Source organism: Rhinolophus ferrumequinum, chromosome 21 (assembly GCF_004115265.2).
Source record: "Rhinolophus ferrumequinum isolate MPI-CBG mRhiFer1 chromosome 21, mRhiFer1_v1.p, whole genome shotgun sequence".
In the NCBI taxonomy this organism is placed as follows: Eukaryota; Metazoa; Chordata; class Mammalia; order Chiroptera; family Rhinolophidae; genus Rhinolophus; species Rhinolophus ferrumequinum.
In genome coordinates this window covers 20,747,914-20,766,299 of record NC_046304.1, presented here as the reverse complement: position 1 = coordinate 20,766,299, position 18,386 = coordinate 20,747,914, and the positions used below count along the sequence as shown (strand labels likewise).

Genomic DNA, 18,386 nt, shown 5'->3' with positions numbered 1-18,386 from the left:
ATGGAGGTCAGATGTCTGAAACGGGTAGGCAGGGCTGTGTTCCTTTTGAAGGATCTAGGGGAGAATCTGTTTTTTGCCTTTTCTGGCTTCTAGAGGATGCAAGAATTCCTTGGCTTGTGGTCCCAAATCACTCCATTCTCCGCTTTAGGCATCACAATTGCCTTCTCTTCTCTGGTCTCCTGTCTCCCTCTTATAAAGACTCTTGGGGTTACATTGGGCACATTTGGCTTTTTTTTTTTTTTTTACTTTTTACTTTTTATTACACACTACATAATATACTACATGGTACATAATATACTGCATAACCTTCTAGCAGGTTTAGATGCGCATAACTGAGTTATTTTTCATCAATCAGGAAAATGCTTCCTTAGTCAATGTTCTCCAAATCCTTTGACACATAGTAACGATGAGTTCCAGAGACTTGCCTCTCTCTTTCCATCAAAGTCCACTGATATGAACAATAGGCAACCCTTTTTTCCTTGACCCCATTAGTGAACTTGTGGATGTGCGCAGTGGCTACTCTGGGGATGAGTAAGCATGCGCCCATAACGGACATCCCGGGGAGAATCTCGAACCACATCGCGGCACAATTACCAAGGCCTCATTGGGCACATTTGGATAATCCAAAATAATCTTTCCATTTCAAGATCTTTACTCACACCTGCAAAGGCCCTTTTGCCATGTGAGGTAACACATTCTCAGGTTTCAGACATTAGAACAAGGACATCTTTCGGGGACATTATTCTGCCTACGACCGCATGTACCGTAAGTTATGTAATCAGTCCCCTGTTGACCAACATTCAGATTTTCATCATTACAAACCATGCTTCAATGAATATCTTTGGACTCATGTATTTTTGCACTTACGTGAGTGTATCTATATGATGATGTCCTGGTGTTGCATTGATAGTCAAAGGTCATGTGCATTTAAAATACTCATAGATACTTTCAAATTTCTTTCCAAAGCATGTGCATTAATTTTATTCCTATCAACTGTTTAAGAAAATGGCTACTTCCTCACACACCTCAACACAGGGTATTATCAAACTTTTAAACCTCTACTGATCTGCTAGGCAAAAAGTCGTACAATGTACCATAAATTTTATTTGAAGTTGAGCAGTATACATATTTATGTATTCTTCGTTTTCATTTCTTCTGTGAACTGCCTAGTGTCTTTTCTTTTTGTTTGTTTATTGACAAACGACACCGTATATGTATTATGTATGTTGAAAATATTTTTTCCAGTTTGTCATTTGTGTTTTTGACTTGGGCCACACAGGAATGTTTAGTGCTTACGTAATCTGATTTATTAATCTTTTCCCATATGACTTCTAAATGTTTTGTTATGTTTATAAAGGACTTCTTCAATAATTTTTAAAATTCTCCCATATTTTCACCTCTTTTTTTTAAAGGAGGGGGCGTCAGTTTTAATTCTGTAATCTGTGATCAAACTGGTGTGTGTGCGTGTTTGCGCGCCTGAAAGGAGGTAGGAGGGCAGCTTTCTTCTTTTCCGTATGCTTAGCTAGTTATACCACCTTTATCACATACTAAGCGTCTTAGGCGTCTTAAACGATAGACAGAGGAGAAAAAGGAGTTAAAAGAGGAGTGCTAAACGTTTTTCCGTAAAGGTAATTTAGTATGCCCGCTAGCTCCTACGGGGAGAAAAGCCCTTCCTGGCCAACTTCCTCGCCTGAGAACCGGGGGAAACCAGCGGAACGCAGGTGTGCGAGGGCCGGGAGCCGGTCGAGCCTGGCCAGCAAGGACTGTACGGCGGCGGGGGAACGCTTTGGCGGGGACACAGGGCCGCTTGGAGGCCGCCACGATGCTCCCTTCCTTGCAGGAATCTCTGGATGGAGATGAAAAGGAGCTAGAGAGCAGCGAAGAGGGTGGCTCTGCCGAGGAGCGGAGATTCGAGCCGCCGCCCAGCAGCCACTACTGTCTCTACAGCTACCGCGGAAGCAGGTGCAGCGCCAGGCCGTCCCTGTGGCCCCGACCCGGTCCCGCATCACATCCCTGGCCCGGCGGCCTGGCAGCTCTCAAACGCCATCTGCTTCCCGGAGGAGGAGGGTTTTGGCCCTAAGGGCCCTCCCTGCCTCACGCCGTTCTTCTGGGCCCCCATCCGGGACTTTTGTGCCTGGCCTTTCCAAGGCTCTGCGTTCTATCCCTGTCATTTTCTCAGCCCCTTCTTGTCGCCCGTGTGCTTTTTTTTTTTTAAGCGTTGTGCCTCGCATGCTCAATAACGTCGATTTCCATCTCCTGTCCTTCCTGTCATTATCTCCCAACTTTCTTCCATTTACCCCCCACATCCTCATCCCCACCCTATCCTCTGATTATCCTCTATCCTTGCTGCCTCTATTTCCTCCGTCAAGCAGACTCCCCTGGGGCTCTCTTGGCCCTTTAAAGTCTGTGTTTTGTTTTGTTTTTAAGGAAATTTCCTTGGCTTTTCTGAATATTTAATTTCCTTTCCTCCACCTCGTAGGTGGCCTGGAGAAGGGGCTTTTATCAAGCACAGTTTTATGGGTTTTCCTTGTCATGGATCCATGCACTTCTGCCTGGCAGCGTTTTTAGTTGATTGTTTGCCCCTACCCTGTTGGCGGGTGGGGCCCCATATACTCCGTTTGCGTTAGAGCCTATCATTTATAGCTTTATTGCTTTTTGTGGCGTGCAGATTCGCCCTGCAGCGAGGGGACAGTGGTGATGATGGAAGCCCAAGTGGCTCAAATGCAGACACTCCCTCTGGTGATGATTTCAGGTAAAAACAGCTTGACCATTACTCATGCTTGTGCTTTTGTCTACCGTGCATTTCCGGCTTGTAGATGTCAATGCGTACCCATTTCCACTCAGCTTTCCCTGGGTCAAATCATCAAGCCCACCTACCATGTTTCCCCGAAAATAAGACCTAGCGGGACAATCAGCTCTCTTATATAAGACCGGGTCTTATATTAATTTTTGCTCCAAAAGACGCATTAGAGCTGATTGTCCCGCTAGGTCTTATTTTCGGAGAAACACCGGTATCTCCAACGAACCTCATCTTGATTTCCTCATTAGTTCATTCATTCAAGTCTGGGGCAAATCCAAATACTGATAGTGCCCCTGGTGATTAGCCAAAGACATTCTGAGTTTCTTGAGTGGAACTCCAGTAAATATTCAATATCATATGGGTACCAAAACATTTAAAATCCTTCTTTTTTCCCCATTACAATGCCCTTTTCTAGCTCCTCTGCTGCACACTAGCATATAGACTCCAGGACAGCAGAGATTGTTGTCTCTTTTGTTCATTGATGTCTCCTACCTAGTACCTTGAGTGGTATCTGGCACGAGGTAGACATTTAATACATATTTAGTAAATTAATGAATGAGTGAACCTTAACACTTGATGCAAAGTGGTGATACCTACTGAAAAATTTATGGATGAAATGATATGATGCCTGGGACTTGCTTCAAAATAAATCTGGAAGGTGGGAGGGTGCAGACGGCATGAGGGTACAGATGAAACAAGATTGGCCATAAGCTTGATGATTGTCACAACTGGGTAGTGGTTTCATGTGCATTCATTATACTATTCTCTACTTTTTATATGTTTGAAATTTTCCCTAATATAAAACAAAAGACCTTGTGAAGTATTAGGTTCATATTCTCTACTGGGAAGTTTTGTGGTGGAAGACTTTTTCTTCCTGCATATTCAAATTATAGACTTTGTTATAATCTAAACCAAACTAAAATCTTTATTTTTAGCTCATAAACGATTGCTAAGATAGTGTGTTTATTCATGGATAGTAGGTAGTTGGAGGATTGAGGAAAGAAGGGGAGGCAGGAAATAGTGACCTAGGAGAGTAAAAGAGTGAACCAGGAAGTGTAATGATATCTGGTCAGCAGTAAGGGCCCACTTGAGGCTAGTGACCATTAATTTAAAATGACATTAGACATTGTGGATGTAGGGTTTTTTTGTGTGTTTGTTTGTTTTGTTTTTTTTAAGGAGGGTGCAGCTCACAGTGGCCCATGTGGGGATCAAACGGGCAACCTTGGTGTTATTAGCACCACACTCTAACCAACTGAGCTAACCGGCCAACCCTGGATGTAGTTTTAGTCTAACCAGATTCAACTGCATAGATGCAGGTGCAGAATAGGTAGAGAGCTGGACTCATCAGGCCTGAAGTTTTGCTAAGCAAGTACAGTGAGGTGAAAGCAACCAAGGGGTTAAATGAGAATTTGTGCCGGGTGTGATTATAATGACCGGCCATGGAATTTAAGCTAGGTAATGAGAAGGGAAGTGAGATGAGAGACTTAAGGGACTATGAAAAAAAAGGTAAGGTCAGTGGATTGGGGGGTCCCAGTGGAGTCATAATAATAGAGAGAATGAGCTGGAAAGAGTATAAACTGTTTGATAGGTTTGCTCATACTTGGTGACATACATTCCTAGAAGCCTCACCAACAGGAGTCAGACAGAAAGTTTTTCAAGTCCTTAAAGGGACTCTGGCTTTTAGTAATAACCTGGTTCATGGATTGTGAATGCAGTAGGCCACTGGTAAGAAGTGTGTGTCTTTCACTTGTCAAGCCTCTCTTTGGCGGATACGAATCTACCATCTGAAGTGGAGCCGGAGCTGCGCAGTTTCATTGCTAAGCGTCTTTCGAAGGGAGCAGTCTTTGAAGGGCTGGGTAATGTTGCATCTGTGGAGCTGAGGTAAGTATAAAATGTGCTGTGTCCTAAGTTTTTATTTCTGACCTAAATCTGAGAAGTGATGAGAAACTCCAAAAGATCAGCTCCCACCAGACCTGCAATATTCTGTTTTCTGTTCTCTGCCTGCCTGAGCACTGGGCCGTCCACATAAATGTTTGTGGAGTGCAATTAATTGAATGGCAGAGACTCTGCCTCCTACGTGTACTTATTTAGTCTTGTACTTGGAGGAAAAGAGTTAATTACCAAAACTAAAATCGGGTACTTTACAGTTTGTCAAGTGCTTTCACGAACTTTGATGCCCTTCTCCCTACAAAGGGGGCGACAGAGCAGATACTCTTACTTACATTTTTAGATGAGGAAATAAACTCAGAGTTCAGGTCACGAGGCTGGTCACATCGATGGAGTTCAGGCTTAATATAGACGTCCTCAGTTGAGTTCCAGCTGTCTTTCCATTACACCCCTTGATTGTAGTTCACTTCAGATCATGATGTTGGCATCAAGTCCACTAAGGAATATGAGGCCACAGGTCAAAGATGAGGCCACAAGATAAACATGTCACATCTGCCTAGAGCTTCAATGACCCGTGAAGTTTGGGGGAGGGAGAGAACATGCTTGTATTTATTTAACATGGGTGTACTATGAACACGAGTGAAATTTGCATGAATTTTTCACATAGCCGAATTCAAAGAAATTCGATGTTTGTTAGGTATTGCTGTAGCTAAAGCCCATCATGGTATATGTTCATTTTCCTCTGATGTTACAAGTAAACCAAAGAGAAGTCTGGAAAGTTCTGGCCTAGTTGGCAATATAACAGTATTGCCAGATCAAGACGACCAGGGTTTGGAGCGGCCCACAAAATTATGTGCATGATTTACCACAATAATACAATGTACCTTTTCCTTTCTTTTCTAGAATTCCAGGTTACCGGGTCGGTTGTTATTATTGCCTTTTCCAACAAGAAAAACTGCTTCCTGAAATGGCAACAAGGGACTCTGAACATAAGCCTTCAGAATATGTGGTCTGTTTCTTAGGAGGGTCTGAAAAAGGACTTGAGCTATATCCTTTCTTTGGTCTTTGAGGATATCAGGAAGGAAATTTCCAGAAGGCAAGGGGAGGAGTATTACTACCAAGCTCCACAAAGCTTTCCTATCCCTTCTGCATTTACTTGAATTACATACCTTCATACAACCAGTTTGTCTTGGCTTATTTTAATTTAGTTTGCGTTATTTGCAAGATTTTATATTTCTAGTGAGAGATAAGATACTATCTTGATTCATCCTTTATGACTTCCTTAAGAACTTACTTTCAGGCTTGAATTGGACAAGTACATTCAAGGGCTGAAAAATAACATAAACTGTGAGGTAAGATGATTCATTCAATAGTTTTTAAAGACTGAGATGATTAACGTACTGTAACTGCCATACTTGTCAAATCATACAGGTGGACACAAAGACACCTAAATTCTAAAAACGTGCTCCTTTGTGGGCTAGTTGAAAGGTACTTGTTAAGAGAACATAGTCCTATAAGTGCTACAAGTTTCACAAGATTGCTTCTGATGTTTCGTATCCATGAAAAATTCAGTCCATTAAATTCAAGTGTATGGTAGCACACCAAGTGAGGAAGAGGGTGCCCTCTTCCTGATTTCTAGGCACATAAGATTTATTAGTCAGAACTAATGGTCCATGAAGCCTCTGGCACCAAAGAGATGCTATGCAATGGTATGACCGTCCTTGAACTCAACATCAAAGATTTTTAGAAACATTTTCCATTCTTCATTAATCGATCTTTTATGAATTAGATACATCCATATCTATTAATTTGTCCATAGCTTTTAAAAACGATGCATTCAGCTTGTAGCAGTTGTTAAAGTCATAGCTCTTACAAATTTACTACCCATTACATGTGATAATAATTCCTTTTACTTATCATGTACTTATGCACTGCAGGAGAGGAAAGGGTAGCATAGGAGTAAGCCAGGGATCTGAGAGTAGGGAGAGCTGCTCTCCCATACTGGAGCTGTTATACTCGTCCCCAGAGAGCAGCACAGCCTAGAAAGCCAGAGGTGTTCATGGCAGCATGTCTGACGAATGGGCTTGAGTGCTTTGATGAGTTAACCAGTATCCTTCCCTGGTCACATTTTGAGAGTGAATGAGTTGTCTACATTCCTTTAATCATTCAGTAGGCATTTTATAAGCTCATATATAGATGTTTCCGACACTGTCCCAGGTGCTGGAGAGACAAAGATTATTAAGAGAGTATCTGCAGTGAGTATAAAGTATACTGTGGGGAGATGGACTTGTAAATGCACAACTCCTCCCAGTGAAGTAGCATAGAACCTTGTTAATTCAGTCTCTTCATTCTATATAATGAATTCCTTAGTGTGTTTTTAAGAAATTCAGTATAAAATGAATCCCCACTCTGCCCATCAAGCCCAGGGAAGTTATATCACAATTCTTTTTTTGAGTTGGTGGTGTTAGCTTAAAAAACGGAGGTGTCTGGCCCCAGTTCTTTTCATCGTCAAGAGTATCGTGAGAAAGTGTTAAGCCTGCTACGGTTAAGGCTTATATTAAAGCAAGTGACATTCTTTCTTGATCTAGGAAAGAGGCCTGGAAAACCACATAAAGTCCTACCTGAGCAGCTGGTTTGAGGATGTTGTATGCCCAATCCAGCGGGTAGTTCTTCTCTTTCAGGAGAAGCTGACCTTTCTGCTACATGCCGTAAGTCTTGCCCACAAAGCATTTCCTTAATCGAGAATCACTTTGGCAGATTTTGGATTCTTTAAAGACATACTCATTTTCTTTAACATTACTTTCCTCCCCCCCACCCCTGAATATTCATTCAAGCTATGCTTGCAATCAGGATAGACCACCCTCTATTTACTCAGATCTAGAAAGTTATATTACTAAGGTAGAACTGCAAATAATAAGTCTTCCTAATATGATAAAACATTTTTAAATAATTACTTTTTGAAATGATTTGGGAGAGGTATAATTTCCAAACTAATTTGAGAAGGAAAACAAAAATCCAAAGTGATTTTAACTATATAAAAATGTCCAGGTAAAGAATGAAAAGTTCACTCAAATATCCAGACAGTGGGGAAGGCTTGAGTAAACGGCCAGGTTTTGCGTTTCAATGTGTGGTGGGTAGGTGCAGCTGAGACTGGATGGCCCCATGAAACCAGGTGGGAAAAACCAAGTTTCCGACTGCTCTTGAGCAGCAGCTGAACAAGGCTCTCTGGAGAGCTAGCTCCTGGGCGGTACCCACCAGGCTTGTGGTTTGGAGGAAGGTGACGTTGAGTCACGTGTAGCTGCTCAATAAGGAAAACTGGAATACGTGTATCAACAGGCTTTATTTTTCTCTCGTAGGCTCTGAGTTATACTCCTGTTGAGATTAAAGAATCAGATGAAAAAACAAAGAGAGACATTAACAGGTAAAGAACAGTTTGGCAGAGAGAATTTTCCTGCAGCAAACCTGAAATTTATGTTTTTAAAATCTCCCTAGTGCAGAATGCTTTCTCCCTCCCATCCTTCGATACTGTTTGTGTAAAAGGACTGTGTATGTGGCAGGTTTCTGAGTGTGGCTAGTCTTCAAGGCCTTCTTCACGAGGGCACCATGACATCCTTGTGCTTGGCCATGACGGAGGAGCAGCAGAAGTCTGTGGTCATCGATTGCAGTAGTTCCCAGCCTCAGTTCTACAATGCGGGTGAGCCACAACCTCTGGGGAGGGTCCTGGGGCTCTTGGCAGTCTCTGTTTTTGCACTGAGAACAAATGGTACAAACTTACCCTTCTTGCCTTGTGCAGTTTTACATGTTTATCCCAACTCACCAAAAACAATAGCAGTTCTAGGAACATGGAAATCACATCACGCCTAACAATTCCACTCCTAAGTATATAGAGAAACTCTTGTATATGTATACAAGGAGACAAATAAAAAATATTCATAAAGGCATTGTTTGAAACAGCAAAGAATTGGAAGCAACTTAAATGCCTATCAACAGGAAAATTGATACGCTATGTTCAGGCAAAGAAATACTATATAGCAACGAAAATGAACAAACGAGCTACTTGTGTCTGTATAGCTCACATACATACTACTGAAACAGCCATTAAAGAAAAATACATAAAGTTTTAACATGTGCAAAATAATACTATATAAGGCTTAGAGATTTAAAAAAACAAGTATGTAGCAAGAATTTAAAAAAATACATGGGAATGATAATCCTTTCTAATGGGAAAGAAAGGAGATGCAATTGGAAAGCGGCACATGGGGGCTTCAAATACTTTGGTATTTCTTAGCCAGGTGGTGAGCACACTATTCTCTTAGACTGTTATAGAAGTCATAAATAATTCATTCTAAGTGTTTTTATAAAGAAAGAATATCACAATGTATACAAATAGCAAATCACTATGTTCTACACCTGAAATTAATATAATGCTTGATGTCAATTATACTTCAATTTTAAATAAATAAAAAAAGAATAAATGTTTGTGCTTTGTAGGATTTTATTTTTATTTATTTAATTTTTCTAAAATATTTTCCAGGAAGCAACCGGTTTTGTGAGGATTGGATGCAGGCTTTTTTGAATGGTGCTGAAGGAGGTAACCCTTTTCTTTTTCGACAAGTACTGGAGAACTTTAAACTAAAGGTAATTAACCGTCTGTGTGCCAGAGCCACGTATAATTTTACTCTGAATTTTAATTAGTACTAGTGATAGACTAACACATCTACTTTACAGCTGTGATGTCCATTAAATAGGACGTTCTCAAAATTAGAACCCTTAGAAGGCATTTACTTTATGTTTTTCAGTGGCTTCTGCATACATATTATTGCATTTCCAGTTAATTGAGTTGAATGCTTGCTTATATCTCAGGGACATCAATCTTATAATTTATGACATATCTTAATTGGAAAGCACAAAAAAAGTGGCTCAGTGTCTGTGGGTTCAAAATTCTGTGGATTCAAAATTAAGTGTTGTCACCTTATTTAGGAGATTTTTTAAAGTATTTTTATTTTGTTCTGCCAAAAGTGAAGTATATTAGCAATAAAAATGACAGAAATATTTAAAGTAAAAAGCAAACCATCTTAGCAACATATATTGTTTTCAGCTGGATAGGACATATTTTTCAGGTTTTATTATCTCACTAAACACATATTTAACTGGGTAATCTTTTTCTAGGCGATACAAGATACAAATAATTTGAAGAGATTTATTCGACAAGCAGAAATGAATCATTATGCTTTGTTTAAATGTTACATGTTCCTAAAGAACTGTGGTAGTGGAGATACCCTTTTGAAGATTGTTAAAGTGGAACATGAAGAAATGCCCGAAGCCAAAAATGTGGTAGCTGTCCTTGAAGAATTTATGAAAGAAGCTCTTGCGCAAGGTTTTTGATCATGGGTTTTGAGATAACTGTATTGTGAAGTTGTGTATTCCAGCATTGGTGTTTGAAATTGCAATAGTTATAATTGTCATAGGATTGCTGTTTACGATTATTTGAAATGAGTTCTAGATTTTTTCATTTTGTACTCTTAAAATTTGACTTAATTAGACATGAAAATCTGAGGAACATCTTCCCTGAGTCCTAGATAGTTGTATGTTAGAGTTGTGGAATTTTAGTACATTGCTGGTCCCATAAATTCTAGACTTCAGGGAGTTGTTGCTTGAAAAACTTCAGAAGTGATTTAGTGGCTTCTCTCAGGAGTCTGCTGTAGTATTTAGCCATCTTTCTTCTCAGAAAAATCGTAATACTTCTTTCTCAATGTACTATATATAGCTTCTTTAAACAAGTGTACTCCTCGTCTTAGGACACATTAGCATCGTGACACCGTTTCAAAGACAGATCTGTGCATCCTGTGGGAGCTCGATAGACTTTTTTTTGTCTGGTTGATAATGGCGTGGATGATGAAGCCAGCTTTTAAGTCAATATGCAGATAAATCGTAGTGTGTAACAAATTAAATGAGCTTTAAAACAATAGATGCACTTGCTTCAAGATAAAACATCATCTCTGATGGAGAGCTACTGGAGAAGTGGCCCGCATCACTTCTTGTCATTCATTTGTTCACAGGTAGTATTTTAGTTCACAGAGCCTGTATTTTTTCCTTTTATATAAAAATGCTGGAGTTTGTAAACAGAATGTTAAAAACGAAACAAAGTACATACATTTTACAAGCTGTAACATAAAGAACACTAACAGATTCTTCATACCAGTTACTCATTGATTTTAGGTGTGTTTTTGTTTTACTTTGTTTTTGTAAATTTTATTGGGGAATATTGGGGGACAGTGTGTTTCTCCAGGGCCCATCAGCTCCAAGTCATTGTCCTTTAGTCTAGTTGTGGAGGGTACAGCTCAGCTCCAAGTCCAGTCACCGTTTTCAATCTTTAGTTGCACGGGGCACAGCCCACCATCCCATGTGGGGAATTGAACCGGCAACCTTGTTGTTGAGAGCTCCCGCTCTAACCAACCAAGCCATCCGGCCGCCCCATGATTTCAGTTTTTTGCACTTTCTACAAGCCTCATGTTTTACTCCGAAATCAGCTGAAAGTGCCTGCAGCTAGAACCATTTATAGCTCCCATGGAAACCAACTGTAGCTACACACATGATTGTAGTTTGTTCTGCATAGCTCTTTAATAAGTCCATGTGATAATGATTTTTGTTTAGAAGATCAGAAGTCTTATGTTCTCACCACCCTCAGGATGCTTGGAGGCACACGAGTCCATAAAAATCCTCTCCTGACCTCATATACCTTCACATTAACTGCTGAGTTTTAATTTTCAAAATGACTGACAACAGCCTGCCTTCTCTTCTACAGAAGTCTAGGGACATGACTCAGTAAGCCATTTCTTTTCCTTTAATGAGAAATACAATTTAGGATCTTCATAAAGGCTTTCATATGGTTTTAAACTTTAATAACTTGGATTGTAGGCAGTGTCGGAAAAAAAATCCAAGTAGCATTTTTTATAGCATTAAATTCAGAATGACTATGGGAAATAAGCAATTTTATGGCACTACCCTTGCATCGACTTTTTCTAATGTAGTTGGTTGGCCCGCTTGGAAATTAATTTTTTAAATAAATAACATTAGGACATCAACATTTTGAGTCTGGAAAACATTTTTCTTTTTCAAATTTACATGTCTTTCAAGAGTCCATGTTGTAAATGGCATTTGAAAGCAAATATATTACCTGCTTTAAGTCATTTATGGATATAGTCAAGGTATAATTACATATTCTTTATGTGAACTTTTATGTACATATTTTGTAATGTAGGCTCACTACATTACAGTTGTATACATTACAGTCTTATTTTAAAAGTCTGTGATAAACTGTATCACTTTAGACAAGGAAAACGGTGACATGGAATTGAATGTCTTGTTGACCATGAGAAGAAACTCAAACAGCTCATGACCAGAAACGTACTGTATTCAAATCTTAATAAGCTAATTGTATTAACTTTTAAAGTTTTGGAAAGGATTTGTTCAGTGTGGAATACACTTATGTATTATTTGTGTGCTATACACACAGAGGGAATGTATGTTTGTCATGTATCAAAATGGTTTCAGTTTATCTGTAATTATATTTGTAATAATAACAATAATAATAATAATAATGATAATAATAATACAACTTAGCTTCTCACCAATGCAGTCATTTTTATTTAATGAGCTCAATTCTCAGGCCTGACATTTTAATTAATTCACAACAAGTTTGTGGGGAAATTATACTTGTTATGTTAAGGAATTTGTTGAAAATCAAATCACCTGCTGGGATACATCTTTGTGCATCTTACAAGAGGCATCAGGCAGGGTGTAAGAGCAATTTCCATCACAATGTTTTATTCATTGTCCAGTAAAGTTACACCTGTAGCACGCAATAACCCAGGTCACTTCCTTTCACTCTCATTCATTATTAACCATGACAGAATGCCTGTCCTGTACCAGAGGATCGCTTGTACTAGATGCCAGAAAAGCCTGCAGGCTTCTCGGAAATAAGATTCAGTTACTAGGACTACACTTTCCTAACCCTGTGTCTTCTCAGGAATGGAAACCCGGCTGGCTTCAATCAAGTCTTTCCACTTGGGTCTAAGAGGGCAGCTCCAGTTCTGTAACTGCTAAACTTCCTAAGTGGGACTCACCAACTTTAAATCATTCTGAGTTAGCATAAATGCTAGATTCTGGAAATCAAGGGAGCAATAATGAATTGCTAGCTGTGGATTTTCCTGTAAACTACTTCCAGGAGGGCGGCGGACAAAATGGAGATTCTGATAAGTGAACACTGGGTGAATGTTCCAAGGTTCATTACTGTTCCTGGATGGCCTTACTACAGTGAGACAGGATCTTTAAACAAACACCCTGACACTTCTACAGAGTTAGAGTCCTTGAAGTCCTGTACAGACACCTGAGGGCTGAGAGCATGAACTTTGCAACCAGGCAGCCGTGCTACATACGACCTTCCCTAAGCCTTCCCCTCATGTGTCAATATGGGGATACTTATACACACTTCATGCCAAGTAGCTGTACAATACATGAGAATAAGATTGAAAATGCTTCCTCCAGTACCTAGCACATAGTAGGTACTCAGGAAATGTTCTTCATAATTACATTATTGGTAAACATTAAGTTATCGGGAGAATGAGAATCTGGTAGGAGGGAGGAACCAGAAAAGTGAAAAGAGAAGTGATGGGAGGCCAAAGGCAAAGCTAATGGAACAGTTTTGGGGTGTCCAGGGAGCCTGCCTTTACATGCCTCAGGTGTGGGAGCCCAGAACTGACCTGGGAACACTGGTCTCAGACAGGGTCCCGACTTTCCTTCCAGGGAAGTCACTTTGCGCTCCAAAGAGAAGTGGGTTCTTTGACCTTTAGCCTGCACTGTACTCTAAAGTTTGTTTTGGAATGACTTCTGCAGCATTTAGAAATATTTAAAAACGATACCCTGGAAACTGATGTGAAAGAATGTTACAGGACACAATGCCCATACTGAATTTAACAGGGTAGTTTAATCCTCCAACGAAATTTAACAGTTATGAATGGCAAAACTATATATCCTGCCACTGGTTTAGAAAAACGGGTGAAAACAGTTCACTTTCTCAGGCTGCCTCTACTCAAAGCGCACTTGAGTGCTAAACTCACCAAGCACTAGATTTTACCTTTAACATTTATACTCCTCTCGTTTGCCCCTTCTGTGTATGAATTGACCACCACGCCCTTTTACATGGAGAATATTCCTATCGTTCCTCAAGATCAGGGGATAGGCTGTTGACAGCCCCCAGAAAGGCCTAAAGACTAGGCCATCAGGGTAAAGAAGGAAGTACTTAGGAAATTTCAAAGAAGATTCTTCCAAGAATAGTAGTCCAAGTATTAATCTCTCATCGGGATATAGAGTAAGGATGGAAGGGGAAGGCGGAACAGACAGCAGGCGCACAGGTTCTGGCCCGGAAGCCATGCATCAGTTTCCTTATTCACAGCCATTCCTCCCCCCATCATACACAAAACTGTCTATCTGTGCATTTTTATAGGAAGAGAAATCATAGCTTTCATCAACCACTCAAAAGCATTCAGTAACTCAAGAAAGGTTAAGAACCACCAAACCTGAAACACAGGCACCCAGAACCAATGCCTGATTTGGAATGTATAAATCATAGACCCACCACTCCTGCTACCCACTCTCCCCCCTACCTAGACCCAGATGGAGATGAAACGGGCCCCAATCAGGCCAGCCCTTCAGGTCACTTTCTGAATAACCAAGGCCTTAAAAAAAAAATCTTTAATGGAATCTGTGCTCAAATAATATGTTACAACAAAAATATACAGAATGTACACAATACAAAAATATTTAGACACAAACATTGCAGTGTTTTGTTTTCCATTTAAGTCCTTGTGTGTGTATGGGGGGGGGCAGGGAGTTCAGTGTTGGGGGCTGTTTTTTAAGGCAGAGGAGTGCTGGCGCTTTCCAGCCAGCCCTGGGAGCAACACGACTATGATGCCAGGAAAGGCCTCGCGCTGTGCTCGGGAACCTGCATTATTCGCAACCGAAATTGGACACTGGGGAAAGATCTGGGCTTCGTGAGCAATTGATTCCCCTAATCTTCTGGGCAAGAAGAGTTCTCATGGAAATTGAGAATCCTATTAGCTGGCAAAAGTGCCTCATTAGGGAGCTTTTCCTAATTAAAAAACGAATGATTAATGGTGTCATTGAAGGGAAATTTCTGCTTTGAAGGTTTGTTTTCTCCTCCCCGTCCCCCGTTTCTGTGATTCCTCTTCTGTTTAACGAGAGAGCACGTCTGTGGCTGCTGTGTGCGGAATCCCTAGATTTCAACTCTTGTGTCGTGTGGACACAAATCTGACCTCCGTCCACAGCCTGAAGATTCACTGCACCCTCACTTTTCTGCACACCGGCCAGGTGGCCATACTGGGTGAGGAAGGAGGAATGATGCCAGCAGGGTACTGGGAGCGAGGGAACAAAGGAACCTGCTGAGGAGAAAGCATGACACCAAAAAGGAAACCTTTCTTACCAGACAGCTGTCTCCGGCCCTGGGTGGGAGACCTGGGTTGTGTGAAGTGACTGTTGTCATCCCTGCTTGGAAAGGATGGTTGCTGGAGGGTAGTGGAGATGGGTGATAGGCCGACCAAAGAACATTTGGGTTGCCTTTGGATACTCCGTTGATGGAGCAGTTGGGGCTGGTGGCCGACGGCGTCGGTGAGGCTCTCTTAGCAGGCTCCAGACCTCGAAGGACAGTTACCAGGACGGCAGGTGGGATTTCCAACTCAGGCTGTCGTTCTCAGTAACCAGATTTTATCTGAAGCCCTGAGGGAACTGGATGCTTCTCTGAGGGCTTTCTAGAGTCTTCTGGTCCACAGTCTTCGTACACCTGAGAGAAGAAGGCCCCTCTCCAGGCCACACCAGACAAAGACAGTGGTGGCTCTCTGCTCCTTCCACGCACAACCCAGAAGCCCCAGGTGCCAAACAGGACCTGGAGAGGTACTAGCTGCCTCTGCTCCTCCAGGAAGGGACCTCACCACTTGGGTTCAGCAGCAGCTGTGGCCCATGGCCAAGGCCCCCTTCCTCAGCCTTCCCCAAGTCTTCTTGGCCCCCAGTTCCAACTCAGTCTCCTCTCCTGAGAAGCTCACTCTTCCAGTTACACCTTTCTCTCAAGAGGACACAGAATGGCTGGAAGGGCACAGACAGGGTGTCTCAGGCGACGAAGCTCAGCCAAAGATCTGGACCCACGCCACCTCAGGTGGGCCGTCCTCAGCACAGGACTGGCACACTGCAGCACCTCGGGAGCCGTATGTGGGGCCAGGACAATCTATTTAGCATTGGGCAAAGGCATGGAAGGGCCTGGCATAGCCTGCGGCTGAGCGGGGTGCCCTGGGTCGGAAGACTGCCCATATGTGTGTGACCACTGGGGATAGGAAGCCACAGGAGCCCACGACCTTTAAACGTCTGGCCTGGCTGACTTCGGACTTCAGAGTGCATAACGGCTCTGATGAGCACGTAGCTGGCAGAAGGCGGTCCCCACACTCCTGCCCTTGTTCCTGCACGAACCCAGCCCCTTTGCCTCCCAGACTTCGATTCTTCATCCTTCTGGGCTGTCAGTAGTTGGGAGTTCAAGAGCAGTACCAAAGGAGTGACATTCTGTCAAAGGCCCCACGCTCTCCCCTCGGGGCACACCAGCCCCTGGTGGGGGTCATTGGCTTGGCCTCATAGTCCCACTTGTGAAATGGGGGTGGGGATGGACGTGATAGGGTTCCGTTCCCTCCTAGCTCCGAGCATCTGACTCTGTGGGCTGTCCTCACCTTTGATGCTCCTCCAAACACCCAACAATTCCTCTTTAGAAGCAGTGTGCCGCCTAAATTAGAATTCCTTTAGCTGCAACCTCCTGTCCTCCTGACTCAAAAGGAAACATGGCTTTAATATTCCTGCCCCAGCCTGTCTTGCACCCTCAAAGCCCTTTCCCTCCTAAGGGAGACAGAACAGAACCTTTCCAGATATGAACGCCACCCCAGAGCAGAACTTGGCAAAGGTGAGGAAACCCTCAGGATCCTGAGAGGCCCTGGAAGGGTGCGAGGTCTCCCCGCGCCGGGGACAATTCTTTCACTGGTCAGTGATTCTTAGAGGCCTGGAAGGGATAGGGGTGGGGGCTTGGGAAAGAAGGGGCAAGCTTTGCTAAAAGCAAGGATCCTCAGGCACCACGTCTCCACCTCTCAGCCCCTCCCTTCCTCTCACATAGACGCCTCCACAGACCCCGCTGCCCCTCGGGCTTCCTCTGCAGTATCCTCGGCCCCTCCCGCGGTCTTTCCCATCACACGGGCATCTCCGCCCACCAAACCGTGCGAGCGCACACGCATCGGAGCATCGTTTCCACAACCAAAGGAGAGGCATCACGTAGGGTCAGGGCAATGGAAGGGAAGGGACACTGGGGCACTGGTGTGAGACGTCAGCATTCTGGGAGAAAGGGAGGGAGACGGCACAGTTGGTCCTGGGACTTCCCCAGGGTGGAACTTAGGATGAAGTTCATTCCCTCTTGCTGGGGTTCCTCCTGCTGTGTACCCCCAGGACAAGGGTGAGGCCTGAAGTTACACAATCTCTCTCCTCTGTCCACCCACCCAGGCACCAGAGGCCACACCTAGTGCTCACCGACAGGCACAGAAGGGCACCTTGGACTCCCCCAGGCCAACGTCACCATGTCCACCAGACCCTACAGCTGGAGAGGGCACATTTCCTGGCCTGCAGTCATCTCTAGTCTGGACAAGGGCCTGCCTGCTACTACCCCCTCAGGCCTTGCTTACACCCATCCGGTCTCTCAGAGTGGAGGATAAGGCTTCTGCCCAATCTGTAATGGGGGAGGCGATCACTGAATGCATGGAAGAAGCCCAGCCCAGAGGACGGCCCCTGTCACCCCACCCCAGGCCTTTGCCCCGGCCCTATTATCTTCAGAAAAGTCCAGAATACAACGGTAGCCACATCCAACTTCTCCAGCAGACGCTTCTCAGAAAAGAGCCTCCTGTGCATGTCCAACTCTGAACACAAATATTACAGCGGCCTAGTGTCGCTTGTCCTGTCCTCCGTGGCCCCACTGAGCTGGTGATGAGAAAAAGAACACAGACGCTCCTTCCTGATGCTGCTTCGCCCTCCCCTCCCCGACCTTGGTCCCCCAGCCCTTCAGGGGGGTGGTGGCAACTTTAAGTCCAGCAGGGTATAGGCGAAGATATTCCAGAAGACAGCGAACAGCACAAAGATGGTGTACATGGCCACAAAAATCCACCACAGCGACTGGTCCTGCAGCCTCTGCTCATAGTTCCTCAGGACCACCACACCCAGGGTGATGCCCACGGCGACACCACCCAAATGCGCCACGAAGCTCGGGTGAGGGCACGGGGGATAGGCCGACGGGTGGAACCGGAGCCACACAGCCCGCCCAAACTCCATGCTCACTGCAAGGGGAAGAAGCACAGAGAAGTCACAGGAGGGCCACTGGGCAGGGGCTGAGGAACAGGCCTTGCACTCCAACCACCCATCCATCCTCCCATCCATCCATCCATCCATCCTCCCATCCATCCACCCATCCATCCTCCCATCCATCCATCCAGCCATCCTCCCATCCATCCATCCAGCCATCCTCCCATCCATCCACCCATCCATCCTCCCATCCATCCATCCATCCATCCATCCATCCATCCATCCATCCATCCATCCTCCCACCCATCCA

At 43.5% G+C, this 18,386-nt stretch overlaps 3 protein-coding genes across 6 annotated transcripts in view; 1 reads left to right on the top strand and 2 right to left on the bottom strand.

Moving 5' to 3' along the window:
* Positions 1-251: 251 nt before the first annotated feature.
* Positions 252-580, bottom strand: LOC117013892 (NADH dehydrogenase [ubiquinone] 1 alpha subcomplex subunit 1-like). The gene has a single exon (XM_033091448.1). It carries the CDS (start codon positions 578-580, stop codon positions 368-370), a length of 213 nt encoding a protein of 70 aa, XP_032947339.1. The 3' UTR covers positions 252-367.
* Positions 581-1,764: 1,184 nt separating this feature from the next.
* On the top strand, positions 1,765-10,885 carry C21H17orf75 (chromosome 21 C17orf75 homolog). Of its 2 annotated transcripts, none has more exons than XM_033090009.1 (10): positions 1,765-1,962; positions 2,669-2,752; positions 4,556-4,681; positions 5,591-5,734; positions 5,982-6,039; positions 7,276-7,395; positions 8,044-8,108; positions 8,245-8,381; positions 9,222-9,278; positions 9,857-10,019. In XM_033090009.1, the coding sequence occupies exons 1-10, from the start codon at positions 1,823-1,825 to the stop codon at positions 9,874-9,876; spliced, it is 951 nt and encodes a 316-aa protein (XP_032945900.1). In that variant the 5' UTR covers positions 1,765-1,822; the 3' UTR covers positions 9,877-10,019. The 2 variants fall into 2 exon arrangements, with proteins under 2 accessions (XP_032945900.1, XP_032945899.1); XM_033090008.1 differs by having other exon boundaries at positions 1,766-1,962; positions 9,222-9,325; positions 9,857-10,885.
* A 166-nt stretch (positions 10,886-11,051) lies between these two features.
* The window catches only part of RHBDL3 (rhomboid like 3), a 48,995-nt gene continuing 41,660 nt past the window's right edge, over positions 11,052-18,386 (bottom strand). For all 3 annotated transcript variants that reach the window (XM_033090005.1, XM_033090006.1, XM_033090007.1), the window contains one exon: positions 11,052-18,111. In XM_033090005.1, coding sequence (XP_032945896.1) covers positions 17,840-18,111 — 272 coding nt within the window. In that variant the 3' untranslated portion in view covers positions 11,052-17,839. The remainder of the gene's footprint in view (positions 18,112-18,386) is intronic.

Coding starts and splice junctions, on each gene's coding strand:
- LOC117013892 (XM_033091448.1), bottom strand. CDS start 580: ATGTGGTTCGAGATTCTCCCCGGGATGTCCGTTATGGGCGCATGCTTA.
- C21H17orf75 (XM_033090008.1), top strand. CDS start 1,823: ATGCTCCCTTCCTTGCAGGAATCTCTGGATGGAGATGAAAAGGAGCTA. Junction 4,682..5,590: donor GTTGCATCTGTGGAGCTGAG/GTAAGTATAAAA, acceptor TTTCTTTTCTAG/AATTCCAGGTTACCGGGTCG. Junction 6,040..7,275: donor AAAATAACATAAACTGTGAG/GTAAGATGATTC, acceptor TTCTTGATCTAG/GAAAGAGGCCTGGAAAACCA.